At 35.2% G+C, this 16,573-nt stretch overlaps 2 protein-coding genes across 2 annotated transcripts; both read right to left on the bottom strand.

The window, feature by feature from the left end:
- Positions 1-1,058: 1,058 nt before the first annotated feature.
- Positions 1,059-7,874, bottom strand: LOC110615256 (probable methyltransferase PMT28). The gene is made up of 9 exons (XM_021757051.2): positions 7,276-7,874; positions 6,187-7,106; positions 5,953-6,102; positions 5,064-5,334; positions 4,841-4,933; positions 4,065-4,239; positions 2,755-2,997; positions 2,471-2,665; positions 1,059-1,602 (listed from the first exon to the last, which is right to left on the bottom strand). Exons 2-9 carry the CDS (start codon positions 7,054-7,056, stop codon positions 1,404-1,406), a joined length of 2,196 nt encoding a protein of 731 aa, XP_021612743.1. The 5' UTR covers positions 7,057-7,106; positions 7,276-7,874; the 3' UTR covers positions 1,059-1,403.
- Positions 7,875-8,104: 230 nt separating this feature from the next.
- LOC110615258 (DUF21 domain-containing protein At1g47330) lies at positions 8,105-14,212 on the bottom strand. Its single transcript, XM_021757052.2, has 12 exons — positions 13,828-14,212; positions 13,263-13,339; positions 13,071-13,154; positions 12,852-12,965; positions 12,600-12,686; positions 12,287-12,426; positions 12,107-12,194; positions 11,079-11,152; positions 10,705-10,892; positions 10,025-10,290; positions 8,928-8,974; positions 8,105-8,617 (listed from the first exon to the last, which is right to left on the bottom strand). Exons 1-12 carry the CDS (start codon positions 14,003-14,005, stop codon positions 8,401-8,403), a joined length of 1,560 nt encoding a protein of 519 aa, XP_021612744.1. The 5' UTR covers positions 14,006-14,212; the 3' UTR covers positions 8,105-8,400.
- Between the last annotated feature and the right edge of the window lie 2,361 nt (positions 14,213-16,573).

Raw genomic sequence — 16,573 nt, 5'->3', positions numbered from 1 at the left:
ACTAACATCTCCCAAATACCGACTGGCATAATTGGGATTAGACAATATAGCAATAACTTCTTGGCAGAAGAAATATCATCTTCTCTAAGAGACCAACCAAAGTATTTACATTATTAAAAAAATAATAGTAAAAAAAATATTTGTGTTTTAACAAATATAATTAAATTATAAAAATTTACTAATATATTTTATTTTATACCATTAAATTGAATAATTAAATATAATGAAAGTAAGATATATTATCTTAATCGACCCTTTACATTTATTTTTTTAACAAATATATCTTAAAATCAATTTGATTTAATTTTACAATTTTAATTGGTTTACTTATAATCTTGGAAATTGAAAAATCATTATAGAGTAAGGGAAACAGGATGCTAGAAGCTTCTGCGTTTTTACCCATTTGTTATAATAATAATATTGGTAAAAGATTTTAGTCCTGCTGGTCTAGAAGACAGAGAAAGGATCGTTTCTATAAGGGCTAAGGAAGAAACAGCAGCCACCGGAGCAGCACAACCACCGCAAGAAGCTATCTTGTTATTATCATTTATTGGAAAAATTTAAGTTGAGATTTCATTTATTAGTTGATAAATCTTATCAAAAGTTAATCACTTAAAACGAATCAAGACGATTGACAATTTCATTCCATAAAAAAAAATAATTTAAAAATAAAAATAATGAAATTGTTATAACTTAGTGTCTAAGAATACTTTCCAAGATAATATTGATATTTTAAAAAATATTTTTCTAATTTAAAAAAATAATTAAATCATTTAACTTTAAACATCTTATTTACACTATTATATATAAATTTTTAAAATTTTTACTTTTTTAAATCACAACTAAAAAAATAGAAAATAAATTACTTTTCTTAAACACTTTTTTAAAATAAATTATTTTCTAGAAACAATTAAAGATTTAACCCCTCAAAATGAACGAGATAAGGAGGGTTTATATTCTTAATAAATTAATTAAAAAAATAGTGCCATGTAATTAGTTAGCTTATAAATATTTAAAATAAAAATAGGGAGTATTTAAAAATTAAAAAAAAATAAAAATTGAAATAAAATAGAATAATATTTTATGAATTCATTTCATGCCAAACGATACGGTATGTACTGTTAATGGAGAAGTGAGTGAATCCATTGAGATAAAAGAATTTTGATATTACATTGTTGGCAATTCATAACACGAATTCAGCTTCACCTCCATTTCAAAGTCCAAAGATATACAGAAAACGACTCCAAAACTCCACGTTACATGCAACTGCTTGGTGTGTTAAATCAGAAGCTTCACTAAAAAGGATGAATCTGTATATTTTGCTTGGCTGTTAAGGCACCAGAAAAAAACTTGCCTTTGATTTTGCAGTTGTGGTTCATCATTTTACAGAGATTCTTGTATTTCTAAGGCCGCCACATGGTTTTCTGGGCACATAATATACCCTCTTTGTCTTGAGAATAAGTCATGCGAATCTCCCAATTCAAGCTCTTCAGTATTGCCTCCAGTGGATCAAGTATCTCCACTTTCTCGCGTATAATTGCCCACCCACCAGGCCTTAATATTCTATCCATCTCCACCACTATTGATACTGGTTGCTTACACCTGCACAAGTTACATTCAAGTTGTGAATTTCTCCTTATTACAATTAAAAATGGAAACATCTCATCATTCTGGGATGGTCTTTCTAGAGATATCAATGTTTCATTTAACAAATAAAAGCTGTTCAGGGGATCACGACTAATGTTGGTAGAAAGGAACCATTTATTGATTCATGATGCTCTCATTATTGGATTCATGTAATAGGAGAAAGGTTTTTCATTCTTTAGCGTGAAAGACATTTGGCCATGAAGAAGGGATTAACGGAACAAAATTGATTGGGTGGTAGAGTCATGGAAATACTTGTTTCTTCCGTACATGTATGGACATGGAAGAATACATTACTGCTGAAACATGAAAGAAATCAAATCTCTAATGTAAAACACTATTTTTGGAAGGAATGAGAATTTAGAAACCTGACATTTTGATAGAGATCGGGATTTGGGATGGAACGAATTTGAATACAGATTTATTAGTTAAAAACTTTTCCTACTTTGAGATTATCAAAACAAGAACTTTATATACGCGCCGAAGCCCCAAAAGGAGAATTGGGAATTTTACTTATAGGAGACCATAGCTTTTTTCCTTGGAGATAGGAAAATTTAGTGATCCCCGTGTATTGATTTTTTGAATCATATATAAAATTCTTACATCAGCAACCTTATGAGTTCTGTCTCCAAGAATTAGAAACACTCCATAGATCACATTAGCATATTTTGGGCTGACAAAGATCTAAGCAATGAGATATCTATTGGATAGTCATGAGCTTGAGCACATCACATAAAAATGTGTAAATAGGTTCGTTGCAATAAATTACTAATGAATGGAATCAGAGGTAAATATAACCAAAGAAGCAATGGAAGTTAACTTTAACCTGTTCTTAAGCCGTGAAAACAGGTGATCGGCATGCAAAAGATCATATGTCCTTGGGTATGTGCCAAAGGACTCACACCAATCATGGTAGACACCAACAAGCCCCCGCTCATATACGATAGGAAGTGTGTCTGGTGCATGGACAGGGACTACATTCATTACCCAAACCTTCTGTCCTGAGAGAGCTGCAGCAAATCTGTATTTCATATATGAATGCCATTATGTTCTAACAAATATTGTATATGCAAGTAAAAGCGGATGATAGAGATCATATGAAGGTCGTACCCTCCATTGATGGCTTTCATGTCCATTACATTCCGGATATTGGACCAGTCAATACCAATTCCAGTCAGATAAGACTTTTCAACTATAGCTTTCCAATGATTGGTGTCCGCAATCAATTTTTCTTTATCGTTTATCCAGTCTGGATAAGTTTCTAGCCTCTTAGGCCATTCTTCAGGCCAATCTGTACCATGCTGTTCAATTGAAGATGGGATAGCATGCAAGCAACTCTTCATAGGAACGTACCTGATGAAAGAATTTTTTTTTTCACTTATCCACCACAGCTAGCAACTGATGAGACTTGAGAGTAAAAATTGCTATTAACCATACAAGGCCATATAAATTTGATTTGAAGCCAGGAAACCAAAATAAGCTAAAGGAAGCCAAATGTACTAGATAACCTAGATAATTGGCCTGAATAAGGAATCATAAAATTCACATCTTAGCTCTCAGGAATTCTTTCCCATAATGAGAATGATTGAGTGAGAAGCAATTAATAAGGTATATGACAAGGAAAAGTGTTAATATTACTTAAAAAGAACTTCCTCAGAGGATACAATAAGAATTCTAGGAGTAATCTCCCGTCTAGCTCAAGCTAGCCAAAGCAATAATGCTTTTTAGGAAAGAGAATAAGAAGACAGATAATACCCTCTGCTGTGACTACCCCTTTATTTATCTATACCTTGATCCCGAGCAGCAATCATTTCCTAGTGATTGTCATCCGAGATTCCCGCTAATTATATTATCCCCTTTTGTCTCTATTCCCAGCTGTCCAGGTTATCCCTTTTTCCTGAACTGATCTCCTGTGTCTCTTCCTTTGGCTATAGTAGACCCTCAAAGGTTTTGGATTGCTAACAGAGAAACAGCTAATTCTCTATGTTGGCTAAAATGGGAGCTTAGATAGAGGTTATAAAGTCCCAGTTTCTGTTACTTCTCCATGACTGATTGTATTTTAACGATTTTCAAAGATAAAACTCATTAACAGACCAATCGATAGAAGGTGTTGCTAAGTTGAGTATGGGTCAGACAAAGCAAAACTTCATTTCCAAGCAGAAATCAGAGGAGGGTGAGAACTGTTTTTGACCACTTGAGACAAGTCAAATAGACAAGGCCAAAGGAGAAAGGAAGTGGCATTCCAGCATCACTAATTATACTAACATGTATTAATCTTAAGGTGAATCTATTATTTCCAAATCAACTGATATTAAATTTGATGTTTGAAGCAAAGTTTCATGTGCAAAAATCAGCACAAATATTGATAGTTTATGCCCAACAAGAATATATATTTCCAAAACAATATTGCCTTGGCTTACCATGCTGCATCAGGATTTTCATTTTCCTTGCACAGAGGTGGATTTTTCTTCCTTCTCAACTCATATATATCATTTGACTCAGGCTTCTGATATATTTTAACACCCACTTCACTCACTTCATCAGTTTTATGAGCTAAAATATTCCAACAGATAGATGCTGTGAAGGTGGTCATGACTGTCAAGCAAAAAAGTGTCAGGATAAAAATATGAAGGGAAGGCTTGCTTCAGTAAATAATGCAGCCTGAGAAAAAAAGCCAAGGAGAGCGAGAGACAGTCTTGTGAGGCAACTAAAGTGCAGATATAGATAATTGGTCACTTCTTCTTTAGTGTGCTGCATCTGGACTAGGAAGTTGAAACCCACAAAAACAAAATTTGCTTTAAGTAGTGAACTATGTGTGTAACAAAGAAAATTTTGATATAGCTTGCAAGGCAAATTCAAGAACAAAGAGAATTAAAATGCATAAATAAACAAAATAAAACCTAAGCAGTGTTTTGAATTGATCGTTAGATCTGGCATGTCTTAGATACAACAGAATATTGTAAGTTCTAGATAATGAAAACAGACTGATGGTTCACTGGAAGGCCTGAGTAGCATCATCTGCCTACAATGCACTGACAAACGGACAAGTTAAGCTATCCATCCCTCCCATCAAAAGAGATGTTAATCTAAGGAGCTAGAAAGGAATACAAGCAATGTTTGTCAAACCATCCAGAGAGCTATTTGCTCAACAGAAAAAAGAGAAGAATAAGGACTTCAGAAGGATACAGGAACAAACCTTCTTCCTCTTCAATATTATCATGTTTAGTTGACAAAATGAAGTACCCACCAGGCCTTAAAATCCGATTCATCTCCAGAAGAAGCTTGCCTCCTGAAAATGTAATTAAAAGAAATTGCAATACGATTCCAGCATAGTGCGACTCCTAAGAGAATTTTTTTTAAGAGAAAGTAGCCAGAAAAGAAATGAAAATGGGAAAAAAGAAAAGATTTTTAAAACAAACCATGGGAATGCCAAGGAATGTTGCACTCTCCACAATGAATTGCATCAAAAACACCACTAGGAAAAGGAAGCCTTCTAGTTGCAAAGGGGCTAACTATTGCAGGAAAACCCCGCTCTAGAGCAACCTGGGCTAGATCAACTAGGTCATCCTTCAAGCCAAGTGACAATGTTAATACGTCTTTGTCAAGGAGTGACGCCACAAAACTTGAATCCGCACAACCAATCTCCAATACTACACGAATATTCTTTCCCCATTCAATGTCTGGTACCATCTATTAAATGACATCAATAACAGGTGTTAGCTGTTGTTCACTTTGGATTTATAATGACATTGATTTCATTGTTACAAAGTTATTAAAGTTTTGTACTATACTATGGATATGATGGCAATATTCTGCATGATGGCTATAAGAAGAGAAATTTGCGGTTGCTTGGCTATTGCATCTTACTCTTCATAATGCGTTAGATCAGACGTAAAGGGAAGAGGCATCAAGCTGGTGGAGTTTTGTTGCACAAATGAAATATGTTAGAAGATTTCACTACCAACGCTCAACCAAAGTAGAAAATTGTCTTCATAATCATTTCTACTGCAATTTATATTCTTTGATAGATGATCTAATAGGTTCAGATTGAAAGGTCGTGTATGATTGAAAATGGATCAAATTCTATGAATTTAGTAAGTTGTATAAAATTTTAATTGAATAGATGTAAAGTTTTGTAGTATAGATTTTTTGGTTGCAATGTCATGTCTATTCCTAGGATAGGTGGGTGTGACATTAAATGGTGTTATCCTAAATATACACTGTTTGATAACAGTAAATGCACATATAGCTGCGACGTAAAGAAAGATGCCATTTAGTCCTTGAGACGAGAAAAATAAAAAAACTCACCTCTTCAATGGACTCAAGGTAGTGCTGAACTCCACCCTTGAATTCAGATTGGTTTTGGGGAAAGGTAATGTATTCGCCTGATTGCACCAGCCAATTATTTTTCTTAGTAAATGCGTCAAGTTTTGGGTGTGCTACATTTTTGTACGATATCTGCAAACAAATAACAGAACCTAGCCACATGAGAACATCAGCAGACATTAGTCTTCCACTAAAAAATTCAAGAGAGAAACAGACCTTCAACTTGCTCTCGGGCCAGCGTACAGGGAAGCCATAACTCTCATGAGGGAGTGGAACAAGGCACATTGGAGGTGTTCTCGGGCAACTCCTCTCAGTATGCCTATAGCTTTGCAGCCTTCCAATACCACTCTCAATGTCAATACAAGGAATGTAATTGTGCTTGCTTCTTGTGCTGCATAATCTCCAACTATAATGTGCTTTTGGATCAAACAAAGGACCCCTTATCTTTCCCTTCTTTCCAGCATTTTTTGAGCCACTACTTTGTTCTTCCACCTTCTCTGTAGTTTCTTCATCTATTGTTTCAATCAAACCACCTTCTCCTTCATCATCGCCATTTCCTTCACTTTGACCATCAGCTGCCTCTTCCCTACCATCCACTACTTCTCCCTCCTCCTCTCCCTTTTCTGATTCTTCGCTCTCAGATTCCTCTTGCGAATTACCATTTTTTGCCATCCCATGGGGCAACTTTCTAGCACTACCTTTCTTATTAGATGATTCTTTCTTACCCTTTTCCCGAGACTCGTGCTCATTCACAGATAGAGAAGCAGACCCATTAATCTTTTTCTCATCTTTTTTTGATTCCAAATCAGATTCAACTTTCACCTTATGATCTTCTCTACTCGATTCATGTTTTTCTGATTTCTTCTTTTCAGATTGGGTCTTAGAATTGCTGACCCTATTGTTTGCTGGTTCTGGTTCAGCGATATCGTCGAAGCTTTCCCTCTGAATGGTCACTGAAGAAGAAGAAGAAGAAGAGAACAACGACCAAACAAAAATAAAGCAGAGACCCATAATCGCTACGGCTGTCATCTTCGCACATAACCCATATGGACGTTTTGCGTGACGAGCTAGCCGAGCTATGGCCATTACTCTTCAACTCTCAATATATGTTCTATGCAGCAAGTAACTAAGCAGAACTGCGCATATGGCAAGAAAATCTACTGACAAGTGACAAATCCCGCTAAAAGATGAAGGACAAACGATTTATGAAAAATCTTTACGGACTGTAAAGCAAAGAAAGAGAGAAGATCCAAATCTGGGAAAGTCAGAAATAACAGTATAAATCAAAGGAAAGAAAATAATTACCCTTGTGAAGTAAGCAAGGCAAGCAAACTTCAAGTTTGTTGATGAGTAAAAAAAAGGCAATGATGAGCTTTTTTGAGCTGGTTTTATCTAGTTAAGGCACCTACCCAACTCAAAACTTATCACAAAGCCCACTAAACAAATAGAAGCAGCAATACTGTTTATAAAAATTTTGAAAATAAGGAAATTCAAAAAGAGAGGACGGAGGAGGTGAAGAGCAAGAGGATCTTAAGATTTTTTTTCTTTTTTATAAAAAAAAATAACTGTGTTAAAGGTATGGGCAGAGCTACTGTCACCTCCGAGTAATTGGACGACAAGTGATCCTGCGACGAGGATAAGATGATGTATCAGGCGAGAAAGCGCCGTCAGCGGAAGTGACAGCGGAACTGACGATGCGCGTGTTTTGTTTTATTGCTGGTGGCATTAACATCGGCGTTTGCTCTGCTATTTCCTATTGGTAGCATGTGAAGCTCTGAGAGTTCGCCGGGTGGCCCGTCGATGGAGAGCCCAATGTTTGCTTTTCTTGATTCTGACGTATTTTTTTTTCCTTATTGCTTGGATTAGATCCTTAGGGCCCAATTCTAAAGTTCCAGGCCATAGTCCTGTTACCTCAATGAGATTACCTAATGCCTCCTCAGCCATGGTTCACAGGTTCAGCCGTTCAGGCGTTCATTTCAGTTCCCATCAACCAAATTACAAATACATGAAAGACATGTAGACCAAGCCCCATTCCACAGAAAAGAAAAAAATAAAAGAAGAAGCAATGTTCACTTCAAATATGAGACCTCATGGCTGGTACTGGATGTTACAAGACTCCCTGGAAATTCAACAATGGTGGGAAGGGTTTCCAAGCCAGAGAATTTATTTGTATCTGTATGCCAGTTGCTACCCTTCTCAATTCTTGTTTGAATGAATTGTTCTACAACAAATGAGCGTTATATGCTTCACTCACACACTTTAATAGGCCTCAAACCACATTGTTTACATGAATTCTTCCGACAACTAAATGGCAGCATACATATGTATACAATAGATCAACATGCTTTCCTAGGTGAGCCACGTGATTCAATCCCTACCTATGTCCTTGTAACTTAATCTATGTTGAATGTTCAATGATGACTAAATATATCATTGATTTTTTGACAGGTCTCCTTCAGAAACTTGATTTGTAATAGGTGGTGAGCCAGCCAACGAAGTGCCAGTTGAGACGGAAAGAGTTGGTGTTGGACCTGTGGATATAGTAGATGTTGGTGTGGCAGTGCCTGCAACAGAGGTGTCATAGACAGAAGGCTGCGACGTTGAGTTAGAAGCCTTCTCTTGCGATGCATGCATGTTGATCTTTATTCTGCATTACAAAAAAATGTGTCACTTTCTAGATATTCCGATAAGGAAACGGCAGCACAACACACTAAGGAACGGAGAGCAGAGAGATTCTCTCATCATTTTGCTCAGAAGGGGGCAAGGAGCATTTTAGTAATTTAGTTGTCCCTGCAATCTAGCAAAAAAAAACGAACAATCCTTTCCTCCTGGAAGCACGTTAACGATTAATCGTTCAGCTTTCTTAAAAAAATTTCACCAGAAACGAGAGCAATCTGTTGATTTCCAAATTTCATGCATAAGTCCAACAAAACAGAATGGAGAGATTTAACCATTACCGGTTGTGAATATTCACATACTCGTCAGTTTCATCCAATATTTCCTCCTGCCATGACAAAAGTTAACAGACTAAGATCAGCATGAAAGAAGAAATGAATATTCACATGCCCCTTTCTAGCAGGTTAAAATGAAGCTACTCTAAATCCATGATCAGGTTTGTATTGAAGGAGATGAAATTGTATCAAAACAGCCTGTATCATATCATCCTCATCATTTTTCCCTGGCATAAGAAATGAATATGCACAGCCAGACACTGGTGGCTCTAAAACGCTTTGATTTAATTTCCCTATATATATAGCAGGATACAGTAAGCTCTGTTAATAGAAACAAAAGTAGCAACTCCACCCCTCTAGTTTGCTAGAGAGAGATTTTTCTCTCCATCTTTTCTTCTGTTTCTGGACACCTAGAGACTTCTTCTGCTTCCCTTGCCCCATCTGAGTAGGGGACAGCTTTTTTCCCTGGCCTGGAGAGTGGGTCTTTTTTCCCACCTCTAGATTGGGTGTAAATATTCCTGTTTTGATTTTATTGCAGGTCCAGAGGTGATATTGGAGAAAGACACATTGAAGACCTGCTCTTTTGGCTTTTTGCTCGCGTGTTGGCTGTGTTTGTTTATGGTTGTTGGAGTTTTCTGGAGAGCTTTGTTGTATTGCCCTTCCATAGCTGTTGTCTTCTTTCCAGTCTTGGTGCTTCGATCTTGTAGCCGGCTGGGTTTACACTTTTCTGGGGTCTCTGGTACTTAATTTTAATGATACTCCTTGTTCTTGGCTTGGTCCTGGTTGGCAGTAAGCTTTGAGGCCATCATTTTAGCTATGGATCGCTTGAATAACAGCTGGGTTTCTAGACGGGGCTGGTGCCTTCCTTCAATAGCAATGTTGGGTCCTTAGGGATTACCTGTTCTGCTGCTACATTTTTTGTTCTTTGCTGGGGTTTGCATTGTTTTTGGATACTGGGCTTTGTAACTTGGATGTTTTGTTTTAAGCAAGGGCCCCAATTTTCATACTCTGTTCTCAGCCTTTTCTGGCTCTAATGAAAATGAAACTTTTTATATTTGGGAAAAAGAAAAAAAAAAGCTTTGTAATACAGATTTTATTTTTACCTGAAGAAGTTCTTCAATTACATCCTCCATGGTAATTACACCAACAACTTCCTCATCAGATAGGAATCGTGGAATGGGAGAATTCTCGACATCCAGAATGCAATATGAACAACCTCTGTGACGCTTCTTAAAGGCAGGAGTAGGTGGTGGACTCTTTTGTCTCCGTTGACCTTCATCATTCTTCCTGTTAGCAATCCGAGTATCATGAGACTCCAAACCAGCCTTCGTATTCTGGACGGCATCAGTGAGCCCAACCGAACTATCATCTGGTGGTTACAGTAAGAAGATTATTTCAGCAAAAAAAAATCATACATCCTACAGAGAATAACCAAGAAATGCAAGATTCATCTTGAAGTGCTGATTATGATAGTTGTAAGCTGTAGCTGAGGTATTAGTTCTATTATCAATAGGAACATGAAAGTTTCAGAATCTAAAGTGCACAATAAATATGGAAGTAATAGAAGAATCAGACACTCTAATTTCAGCAGTATTGCAATGAATTTACAATTCAGGTACTTCAGGAACCAAAAAGTAATAGTTAAGGACTATGGAATAGGGTCAGGACGTCATTGACAAAGGCAACATTTTCTGAGACTTTTGGCAACATATAGGAATTCTTTTAAGTGATCGTATTTCAAAGCATTTAGAGCCTTCTTCTGTCACTGTCTCTTAAACCTCACCTTTCTTAAATGATGTCTCTGTGCCTCTCTGTTTCCTGCAGCTGTCCTTAAATTCGAGCTGTTGACCATCTTTGCCTTTCATTGGTGTGTCTGTTTTCAAAGCTAAATCTTTATATACAACAGCAAGGTGGCTGTGACCCTTCTGAAATTCATTTAGAATGTCATATAGAGGCATGTCTTCAGAAACCCTGTAAAGTGAATCAAGACCAAGAAAAAGAATCACTACAAGCCTCACTAGTAACATAGAACAAATAAGTTCATTCAACCAATTGGCAACAGGTTACAACCACACTTCATATTCAAGCAATATCCCCAGTTAAATCACACATCAATTTCTCATCCTAAGAGAAGCATAGAAAATGTAATTGACATACCGAGGAATCTTCCTAATGATCATTTTTCTTAGAGGAACTGCACCTTCTGGATCAACCGATAAAAGATTTTTAACCTGCAAAAGTTACAAAGCTAGACAATTGCTCAAATGAGAAGTATGAAGAGAAAGTGCTAATATAAGATGAATTACAAAAAGTGAAACAGGGACTATGTTAATGAACTGGTACACTGGCTCTTCCAAAAATATAAAGAAGAAGAGAGAAAGAGAAGTTTAAGTAAAAAAGTCTTGTTCTGCATGCATTACTTCAGTTTAATCTTATGCTTGTGAGGTGTTGCATATATCTCATTAAAACAGAAGAAATCAATCAACTGTTAGCTCCAGATTGATATCTGTTATTATGGCATTGATCCGCACCTTGGACCAGTTATTTTTTTTCTTTCTTTTCTTCTTTTTCCAATTTAATTTTCAGTTAAAAATTATGAGATTGGATCAAAAAACCTTCAGAGCGTGATTACTAGGAGTGATGTGTAAATGGTAAGGACAAAGAACCACCTACAGAAGTTAATATCTAACTTGTAGTTCTAAGTAGAGCACTACCAAATTACTAATTTTATGCAGTGGTCTATTACCTCAAGGAACTTAGAATCATTAGTTTAACTGCAAATTCCATTTAGAGAACTTAAAGAAATATAGATAAAAAAAGATTGACTTTGTGAAAATGGAAAACCATTATGAGATGCAATTTCCCTGTCTGGTTTCCCTTTGCTTTTCACATTTAATTAAGTGTCAACAATTATAAGCATGTGTGCCAAACACTGGGGATGCGCTTTTTTAGTCCAATTTTACCATGCATAATATTTATATGTCAATGGAATCAAAATAATGACAGGGCAAAGTTCAAGTAAAAGAAAAGATATGTGCAGACTCCACTAATCAATAAAAAACAAACAGAAGATATGATCACAATTTTTACTTAATTATAGCAGCTGCGGAAACAAATGTCAAAATATTATCAACTAGATAGAAAGAAAAGGGAGTTCAGAAACCCTACAGAAAGAAATGAGATACCAGAATAAGTCCAATTATATTTTTTGGATCTCCTGAATAAACTGGGACTCTACTGTGACCCATTGTCATTATTGCATTCAATGTGTCCCTAAATTGCACAGATAGAGAAACAGTGCAGGGTTAGAACATCAAACTGAATGAAAGATGGCTGGAAGAATTAACAAGAATCCACAAACCCACAAATTAAGTGTTGCATCCAGATCGAGGGAAAATGCCTTCGATATGGGAGTCATGGCATCTTTTGCTGTTTTTTCAGTCAATTCAAGTGCCCCAGTAATTATAGTAGTCTCATCATGTGTCAAATCCCCACCTTTCCCTGCCTATATGATCCAAAAAAAAAAAGTGCACACTATTTCAGATGAAAATCTGTAGTGGTTGGGCTTGAGTTTGAGGAGAGCCATGTTGACAGAATCCCTAGAATGGATATCCCCTTAACATCACTCCTTTACATTCCAAACTTGAAAATTTTGGAACTTCTACATTAATTTAATACCTCATTGCCATGGAAATTAACAAAAGTTTTGAGCTCAGCTCTCCGTAAAAGGACAGCATGACCCTTGCCCAACATCCAATCCAGAACCTGCATGAGATATGGAATTTATAAGAAAGAAAATAATCCATGAAACTCAAACCCAAGAGGACCTAAAAGAATGATCCAAACAACTCTATCAAATGGCCAAATCAGCTATCCAAGAAGAAGGCTCATACATAATAATTGCAAAAATGTATCAAACATAGACATTACCTTGCTAATTGGATAAGAAATGGGGTAGAACAACATAACAAGAACACGAACAAATGGTGCCATTATTGCTCCAACTTTCAAGCCATAACGAGTACAGACTGCTTGCGGCAATATCTATTATAAAATAAACAATTGCATAAATGTAGAATCATATACACGTGCATTAAGCATATAGCTTCTTTTAGATCTCAACAAAGCTAAAACAATACAATGATCTACCTCACCAAACATTAGTATGAGAGTCACTGATATCAGAATTGCAGCCCAAGGAGGCACAATCTTGTCCAAGAATACGGGAAGAGCCTAAGGGAAGAGAAAGAGAAGAGACAATGAAAGGGAAAAAAATAAAACTAGAGAGACAAGTTGTAATAACTGTTGCATTTAGCAGCCCAAAAAAGCATCCACGTATACCTCCATAGCTAAAGAGTTGCCAATCAAAAGAGTACATAGCAGAAGATGCTGATTCTTCACCACTGGCAATATTTTAGCTGCCAAAGAAACACACATCACAGATCACTTGACAGAGTTGAAATACTTCAAACCTCAAAGTCCATCATAAGTCAATCAAGTGTATTATTTTCCCAAGTACTCAATTAGTTAACACAGGAAACCCAGTAATCGGCCAGCTAGCTAGTGAACCCAGTACCGGAGCCCGAGCACAACCACAGTCTTCCCCCCCCCCCCCCCTGCCCCAAGTCCCCACCTAGCCAAATGATGGAATAATAAAATATAGTAAAAACACAATGAAGAACCTTGCAAGTAATTGACTCGATTGCAAATTTTGGAAAAGGAACCAAACAAACAAATAAAACACCACCCAATTTTTTTTGAAGAAGCCAATTAAACTCCAAGGAAAAGGAACATATCTCATCCCTTTTCACTACAGAAAGAGCCATCAATTCACAATAATCAGAAGCTGAAACGAGCTTAATCGCACAACATATAACCGAAAGAGAGAGAAAGCAAAAGCATGTACCAGCATGGATGCGATCCTGAGGACGACCAGACTTCTTGAGGACTTCAAGGTCGACGAGGCCTAAAGACATCAGACCCAGCGTTAAGCCAGCCATGAGGCCAGCAAATGTAACTAGCCCCACTATACTGAGCAGATACAAAAAGAACTCAGTCCTACAGCAGCCCACGTCAGCCGCCATCTCTCCCTGTCTCTGTGTATCAGAGAAGAAGTCAAGAAGAAGCAGACCTTTTTTGCTCCTTTTCTGTTCTTTTGGTAGCTCAATCAATTCCCTCGATTTTATCAATCAGAGAAGAAAATGAAGCTGCGAGGCTGCTTTTTTTTTTTTTTTTGAGCGTATGGATTGATACCTAACAATTAGATTAAGAGATCTGACAGATATTCAACGCGAAATTGAAACTTACGCTGCTCAATTCTTGTTAATCATATGAAAAATTATTAAAACATCTTTAAACATGTAGTAATTTTTAATATTTAATTTTTTTTTGAACTCAAATATTTAAAATTTATATTTATATTTCTAATTTACGCGTGAGTGATGCTAAAGGCAGTTTCTTTTTAAATATTTTTTAAGAAATTATCTGATATATATTATTTGATAAAATACATATTTACATTGCATATATTTATTATATTAATTATTATTTTATTTTTTAAATTAATAGTTAATTTCAATTAACATAATGAAAAGTGTTTGATAACCGCCCGAGGAAGTTACTATTGTCATCATTTTCTGTAATATATGTATTATTTATAAAAAGAAAAATATTTATTTGAATCTTTTTGTTTATAGTTTAAAATATTTTTAAAATTATAAATGAGTAGTTTTTATATTATTAATGTCACACAAATCAAATATATAATAAACTGAAATTCACTTCAAAGTTTCTCGCACAAACATATAAATATTCAGTATCAAATACGAAATGGCAACTGTCAAAGAGTTGGATTGGAGTCACTGGACCCACTTTACCAAAATTCTTGTCTGATGCTTTGATGCGAATACAGAATCTCTCACTTGATCTCGTAAATTGGAACCGTAGATGACAGATCCGTTTGTGTGGGATAATATGCATCGGCCGATTTAAATAATTGGGAATATTACGACATACTCTTATCCACCCTCAACGTGTGTCGACATCTTGTCATCACATTCTAGGATTTTCGTTTTAATCTTAATATTATAAAACTAACTTGATGCGTTTAATCAATAGATGAAATTAAATTTTATTTAACTAATTTTCAAATTTTGAATTTTTAAATTCAGTATAAATTTAAGTTTTTAACTAGAAATCATAAATGAATTAGTATTAAAAATATATCATTTTACAATAATTTATTTTATTTGATTGAATGTTTTAAAATGTCTTATTTTATATATTTTTTAAAAAAATAAAAAAGAATACCTAATTTTAAAATTATTTTAAATATATAAATATTTTGAATTAAATTATAGAAATTGGATTATTTTAAAGGTGTAATATAGGCATAAAATGTGGAATATATAATGGCGGCTGGCAAACCAATTTGTCTGGCGGCGGATGCAACGCAACTACAAGAAAATCGGGTGCGCATAAGGATACTAGTTATTACTTTTTTTTTCTTTGGTGTCTTGGTGGATCTTTTAAGCAAGTCAATAGTTTTTACATTATTTTGTGAAAATTACTATTCAATTTTTATAGTTGAGTGAAATTACTTTTAATTTTAAATTTTGGAAAAAATATTAATTTTTAAATACATTATTTACCTTTTTGTTGTTTCAAATTCTTGCTTCTTGTGGGATGAATTTTTTTGTTATCTGCAATGTATTGCATTTATAAAATTCATAAAGGAAGAGAAATATATGAGATGACTCTGTCAAAGGTTCAATAAATCTAAATAAATCATTCATTTCAAAAAGAAAAAAAATCTAAATAAATCAAATAAAAAAAAAATTAAACCCAATAAAAATTGACATAAGCAAAACAAATGCACCAACCCCATTGACACTGACTTAAACTTTAAACCACCACATATCATTGATGGTAATAATATTATCAAACCCAACCTAGCAAATCATGCAGACATGCAAGAAGAATTCAAAAAGCAAAAAACAAAATCAAACAGACTCAAATGATCAAGCACAGAAAAGGAAATTGAAGGAGACCCACGGCAAAGCAAATCCAAGTAGTATTGAAACACCACACCCATAAAAGACGACACGACAAAACTCTTAACAGGAGAGTTGATCACCGAATGTGGCAATATGATTTCGAGTTACTGGCATCGCGCATATAAGGAGATCTTTCCCAAAAAGTCGATCATAGCAATCCTCAATAATCAGATCCAAAATATTAAAAATCTAAAAAACAATGAACAAAACTACCAATAATAAAAGAAAAAACACATCATCCATCTCTAACAAGAAAAATTAAACAACCAATAGCAACCAAAACAAAACAAAGAAATAAAGTTTTCGGGTAAGGGAAGCAAATCATATCGCAAAAGAAGTAAGCAAAATATAAATGAGACTATCGTCAACAACCCTGCCAAAACAAATAAACCATTACAGACTTTCTTTCGCTCTTTCTCTTTCTCGTCTTCTCTCTTCAAGAAAATGGTAAACCAATACGATCTCGTCTTCTCTCTTCAAGAAAATGATAAATCAATATCGTATTGGGATCAATTCACAATTCATAGCTACTTGCTTCAAACCAAAGGAAAACAATAATGGGATATCTAAGCTTTGAAAAAAAAAAGAGGTAATTTA

Source organism: Manihot esculenta, chromosome 5, assembly GCF_001659605.2.
Source record: "Manihot esculenta cultivar AM560-2 chromosome 5, M.esculenta_v8, whole genome shotgun sequence".
Lineage (NCBI taxonomy): Eukaryota > Viridiplantae > Streptophyta > Magnoliopsida > Malpighiales > Euphorbiaceae > Manihot > Manihot esculenta.
This window is presented reverse-complemented; position numbering and strand designations above follow the sequence as displayed.

What these genes read in the sequence shown, in the direction of transcription:
- LOC110615258 (XM_021757052.2), bottom strand. Translation starts at nt 14,005, where the DNA reads ATGGCGGCTGACGTGGGCTGCTGTAGGACTGAGTTCTTTTTGTATCTG. An exon ending in TTTCTTATCCAATTAGCAAG is followed by an intron (nt 12,687 to 12,851) that starts GTAATGTCTATG and finishes TATCTCATGCAG; the next exon opens with GTTCTGGATTGGATGTTGGG. An exon ending in CTGGATGCAACACTTAATTT is followed by an intron (nt 12,195 to 12,286) that starts GTGGGTTTGTGG and finishes TGTGCAATTTAG; the next exon opens with GGACACATTGAATGCAATAA.
- LOC110615256 (XM_021757051.2), bottom strand. Translation starts at nt 7,056, where the DNA reads ATGGCCATAGCTCGGCTAGCTCGTCACGCAAAACGTCCATATGGGTTA. An exon ending in GGCCCGAGAGCAAGTTGAAG is followed by an intron (nt 6,103 to 6,186) that starts GTCTGTTTCTCT and finishes ATTTGTTTGCAG; the next exon opens with ATATCGTACAAAAATGTAGC. An exon ending in ATGAAAGCCATCAATGGAGG is followed by an intron (nt 2,666 to 2,754) that starts GTACGACCTTCA and finishes TATGAAATACAG; the next exon opens with ATTTGCTGCAGCTCTCTCAG.